Genomic DNA, 5,791 nt, shown 5'->3' with positions numbered 1-5,791 from the left:
AAATATATGTTGGCATGACTTCCTGATCATATAATTTTTACAGTGTGTAACAATTAATAGATAAGTATTAGAATTGTGGTTACAATTATTCATTAGATCATGCTTTATGTTGCATTACGAGGCATAATGAATGCATTAAAATTAAAATTAATACATTTTATAATGCATTATACTGTACATAAATGCTTTAAGTAAAGTGTTACTGTATTGTTTTACTTTTAAAATCATTCATGTTATTTTTCTCAGTAATTATTTGGTCAGTTATTGTCAGTAATGATGGATGAGTTTCATTCTTGAGAAAATAAAGAAAGAAGAAAAAAATTAAATGTCGCCAGAGTTTAATGTAGAATAATTGTGTGTTTTGGTAAAGCTTTAAGACATTACATCCTACTATAAATCTCTGTTCTTTTCCTCTGCTAAATACTAATGTTTTTAATTGTTTTAACACAGAATCATCTAACAGAGAACCAGACACCTGCATGCATCATGACCGCAGACACGCAAAACATCTGTTACGTGCAGCTGTCACATGATGCCAAATCACTTTGCTCTTATTTCATTTGGGGAATTAGAAGAGGAATCTCAGCGGATTTGGTTGCCGATGCCAGAGAAGAACATTACAGAGCAGTTTCAGAAATGAGATCAAATCCAATAGAATTCTGATGGTAAGTATTTTAGATTCGCCTCAAAGTGTGAGCAGCTGGATATCATTTTGCTGTCGGGCCAGATTTTTTGGATTTTGATGCCTTTTGATAATAATGATTAGTTTTAGAGGCCTTATGGGAAGCATCAAACCGCTTTTTACTTTTTCTGATAATATAAGTAGTGTTTACCCATGCAAAAGCCACTATAATGATAAGATTTGGTGGATGGTTGCTAGTGCATTGCATTACACTCTCAGACAAAAAGGTACAAAAGCTGTCAGTGGGGCTGTACCTTTTTTAAAAGGTACACATACATACCATTTAGGTATAAATATGTGACCATGGACCACAAAACCAGTCTTAAGTAGTACGGGTATATTTGTAGCAATAGCCAAAAATACAATATATGGGTTGAAATGATCAATTTTTCTTTTATGCCAAAAATCATTAGGATATTAAGTAAAGATCATGTTCCATGAAGATATTTTGTGAATTTCCTACTGTAAATATATCAAAACGTAATTTTTTGATTAGTAATATTAGTTGCTAAGAACTTCATTTAGACAACTTTTCTTTTTTTGGCACCCTCAGACCAGCTTTTGACCCTTATGACTGGTTTTATGGTCTACGGTCACATATGTACAATTTAGTTGCTTATATGTACCTTTATAGTACTTAAACTCACCCTTTAGGAGTAAATAAGGTACTAAGTTGTGCCATAGTGACAGCTTTTGTGCCTTTTTATCTAGAAGTTTATGGTATTTAGTTGTACTAGGTTGATACATACTGGCCCAGGTCAAAATATACCTGGCTTTTAGAATGCTTTTGGAAACCAAATTTATAAAATGTCTCGCAAATTAAAAAAATAAATCAGTGCAGCTGTGTTTCTAGAGAAGCTTGTGGTCTTAAAGTCTGATATCTGTGCAAGTTATTAAACACAAATCAGAAGCACGGCTGTAAACAGACCAAATCTCTCTGTAATTCTCCAAGCAAGTAAACATGAACACATAGAAAAATGTTTTTCTAATAGGTAGTGGAAGGATATGAATGGACTAGGATTCTGATGGCGATTCTTCTGATGCAGTGAAACGGACTGAATATGTAGAGCGCAGATGTGGCACTGAAGCGGAAGATGGCTTTTCCCTTGTTTAGTACTATAAAGGTCTGTAAAAAGAGACAAAAGAAAAGCAAAAGTCAGTCTGGACAGATGAAATGTCTTTCACTTTCATTTTTATGCTGCTAAAGAAACACTACTATTCAAAAGTTTTGTTCTTTTTTTTTTTAAAGAAACTGCATTTTTCATATTAAATATAGTTCAAGTTTATTAACATATTTACCAACATCGCTCAAGGCTTACCTATATAAAAACTGTAATTAAACTTTATTTGGAGTACTACTTGTGCACAATGTGCATTTCTTAATATTAAGCTTAAAATATGTCTTAATGTCAATATTGATGAGGAATGTATGATCTTTAAATAATATCAGGCTTTAAATGCTAAATATTTAAAGTGTACCTAAAGTATACTTGCAATAGTTATACAATTTTAGTTGGACTTCAGCACTGCTTTCATACAATTAAAGTGCATTAAGTACAGAATTACTTGTTCCACTTTAGCAGACTTTAAATATATCAGTTTAGCATACTAAAGAAAAATTGCAAGGTATTTTTATTAAGGTGAAACACTGCAGGTGAATAAAGTGTATATATATATATATATAGGGAATAAAATGTATATGAACAAATCCCTATGTAAAAACCTTCAGGATATAGACAAGAATAAGAATGTACAGTTTGATGTCTGTAAGTGCGACTAAAGAGGAGATTTGTGGCTCAGTGTAGGAGAAAAAAACTCATTTTGAGAATCACAGCCTTTAAAAATATGTATTGCAATGGAAATCTATTGACACAAATATAAAGTGCTATAAAAGAAACACTTAATGGTGTCATTTGAATGTTTTCTTTCCACTAATCTGAAAAACCAAAAAGCCCAGTGTTTTTGCCTGCAGTGTGTCTCCTCAAGTACATATTATGTAAAATATATTTGTAATATATTTAGCATGAAATAAATCTATTTTAAATACATTTTAGTATATTTATTTTTCATTAGGGTTTATTCAGCAAGAATGCATGGAATTGATCAGTCAACAGTAAAGATTTATAATGTTACAGATTTATATTTCAAATAAGTACTGTTTGCTTTTGAACTTTGTATTCATCAAAGAATCCTGAAACAAATCGAAAACAAACATATGAAGCAGCACAACCGTTTTCAAAATTATTAATAATAAGAAATACGCAGCAAATGACACTGACTGAAGACTGGAGTAATGATACTGAAAATTCAGCTTTACATCACAGGAATGAATTATATTTTAAACATATTCAAATAGAAAACAGTTGTTTTAAATTATAATATTACTTCACAATATTACTGTTTTCTAATGTTTTTTCTTTGATCAAATGAAAGCAGAGTATATTCTTTCAAAAACTTTTAAAAAGTCTTATCAACCCCAGACTTTTTGAAGACAGCTGATGAAGGTAAAATGCTATGAATGCAAATGTTCAGTCATGTACAACAGTTCATCAGTCATTCATATTATGGCAATGTAATACTTTCTTTTCTGTAGGACACAAGAACCAGGTGGGCGATTTTTCAAGGTAGGTGATTCAGAAAAACTGAAAATGTTTCACCACAGCTTTTAAGAATGCACTCGTGGCTATACTAGACAAAATCATTACACACACTTGTATAAATGTATCTGCCTATTCAAGGACTGCAGCAATTATCAACTAAAAAACATGAACTTCACATCCATTAGACCTTATTTACAGCACTTACTCCTCCTTCGAGATGCACTAAAGCATCTGAAGGCCACTTGTAACCTCAGTCTGACTCACCCTCTGATTTTTGAAGTAGAAAGGGTCGATGTCCTCCAGCGGGACTCCGACCAGTCCTGCGGGGATGTCTCCGAAGATACGAGGCAGCCCCTTCCCGGCCTCCAGGTCGGCGCGAGGTTTGGGCTCCTCCACGTTCCCGAGGTCCGCCTTGTTATCCTTCTTGGTCCGCTCTTCGCTGATCCTCTGCTCGATGGCTGCCAGAGACTCTCGTGTGTACGGTCGCAAGCCATCAGGACCCGCTGGTAAGAGCATGGTCGCCATCTTTTCATCCTGATCGTCCTGTACTAGAAGTTACTCAAAGCTAGATTGAGTCAGACAGGGAAATAAAGTTAGAAAGTCACTCTTTGGAGGTCTTAAAAACTATTAAAAAAGCTTGTTTACTGCTCAGTGATCTTGGGTTCAGTCCCTCTGGAGTGGGTATGTGTAGTACTCAAGGGCATGATGGTTTTCCCTCAGTGACTTTTAAGTAGACTGGATGTACTTGCCAAGGGATCAGACCTGTAACATCTGAATTCCCATTTTGTAGCGTAAACCACAAGACTACTACAATCACTGGTCTGGAGTGCTTTATTAATGTGTTCATATACTTTGACTCCAAAAAGCATTTGAACAGTTCAAAATATTTGAATATCCTTGCATAAGATGCTAAATGTCAAAACAAGTGCAATTTGTTGTAAAGAAAGATGTAAACAAAAATGTAAAAAAATGTGAAACTGGAATCCACTAAAAATCACCAAAACAACAACTGATGCAATAACTTTGAGTGAAAAGAAAAAAAGAAAAGAAAAGAAAAGAGAAGATCCTTGAGACACACAGATACATACTCTTGATCTGAGATTTTATGTGATGCAAATAATTTTTCAATTAAATAGAAAAAAATTTCTTTAAGCTAATATTTTAATATTTAACTTTTATATTAAGATAATACGCATTCACGTATACATCAATCTCTGGAGTCAGTTAATGATGACATGCAGGTAAACAAATAAAATACATTTTAAATATTTTTAAAATTATTGAAAATATTACAATTTAAAATTTTAAGTGTTGTATTTAGATTTTTGTAATTCTACAATTATTTATTTTAATTTTAGATTTTTTTTTTTTTTTTAGCTTTCATTAATTATTAACTTTTCATTAACTCATGAACCCCAGTTTAGGAAACTCTGATCTAATGAAATAATTTTTTATTTATTTATTTATTTATTTATATATAATCTAATGTTCAAATATTTTAGGTCTCTTCTGCTCACCAAGGCTGCGTTTATACGATCAAAAATACAGCAAATATAAACAGTAATATTATGAAATATTATTACAATTTAAAATAAGGTATATTTAATTTTGATCAGTTTACTGCATCCTTGCTGAATAAAAGTAATCATTTATTTTAGAAAATCTAAACTTCTGAAATGTAGTGTATATTTTTAATTAAGAATCAGAAAAAATGACTGCCAGTATAACAAATACTAAATACTGCAATATTACTTTAAATATATTTTGTGTTTGCAATGGTGAGAACTTAAAGAGGAAAATGTCCTTAATTGTCATGAAAATAATGACATAAAATGCATGCATTTTTAATATAAAACCTTGACACATTCTAAACAGGTTTTGTGTGATTTATCCATGTAGATCTTGATGATATTGCATGAAAGTTACAGAAACTAATTCTAGTGGTCATGCATCAGTACTATATTTGTGACCCTGGACCACAAAATCAGTCGTAAGTAGCACAGGTATGTTTGTAGCAATAGACAAAAATACAATGTATAGGTCAAAATTATAGATTTTTCTTTTATGCCAAAAATCATTAAGATATTAAGTAAAGATCATGTTCCATTAAGATATTTTCTAAATTTCCTACCGTAAATATATCAAAAGCTAATTTTTGATTAGTAATATGCATTGCTATGCATTGCATTTGGACAACTTTAAAGGTGATTTTCTTAATATTTAGATTTTTTTGCACCCTCAGATTCCAGATTTTCAAATAGTTGTATCTCAGTCAAATATTGTCCTATTCTAACAAACCATACATAAACTGAAAGCTTGTAAAAATCTCAATTTTAAAAAATTGTAGTTTTTTTAAATTGTTGTTTTGTAGCCCAAGGTCACATAAAAAGATTGTCAAATCTTTAGCGATTATCAGTTCCATCTAGTGATTTCTTGAATATTCATTACATAATGCTCAGGAAAACTCAAGATTCGTGACCTTCCTTTTAACCCAAACAGGATTCATTCA

At 31.7% G+C, this 5,791-nt stretch overlaps 1 protein-coding gene across 1 annotated transcript; it reads right to left on the bottom strand.

Annotated features, from left to right (window-relative positions):
• Nucleotides 1–1,667: 1,667 nt before the first annotated feature.
• Nucleotides 1,668–3,807, bottom strand: LOC141343856 (sodium channel protein type 8 subunit alpha-like). Its single transcript, XM_073848526.1, has 2 exons — nt 3,547–3,807; nt 1,668–1,808 (listed from the first exon to the last, which is right to left on the bottom strand). The coding sequence occupies exons 1-2, from the start codon at nt 3,805–3,807 to the stop codon at nt 1,668–1,670; spliced, it is 402 nt and encodes a 133-aa protein (XP_073704627.1).
• Between the last annotated feature and the right edge of the window lie 1,984 nt (nt 3,808–5,791).

Source organism: Garra rufa, chromosome 10 (assembly GCF_049309525.1).
Source record: "Garra rufa chromosome 10, GarRuf1.0, whole genome shotgun sequence".
NCBI classification, from domain to species: Eukaryota; Metazoa; Chordata; class Actinopteri; order Cypriniformes; family Cyprinidae; genus Garra; species Garra rufa.
Note: the sequence above shows the minus strand (reverse complement) of the source record. Positions and strands in the feature narration are given on the sequence as shown.

Bases quoted from the DNA above. Each gene is read 5' to 3' on its own strand.
- LOC141343856 (XM_073848526.1), bottom strand. From the start codon at position 3,807: ATGGCGACCATGCTCTTACCAGCGGGTCCTGATGGCTTGCGACCGTAC. The intron at 1,809-3,546 runs GTGAGTCAGACT...CTCTTTTTACAG, and splicing joins TCTACTTCAAAAATCAGAGG to ACCTTTATAGTACTAAACAA.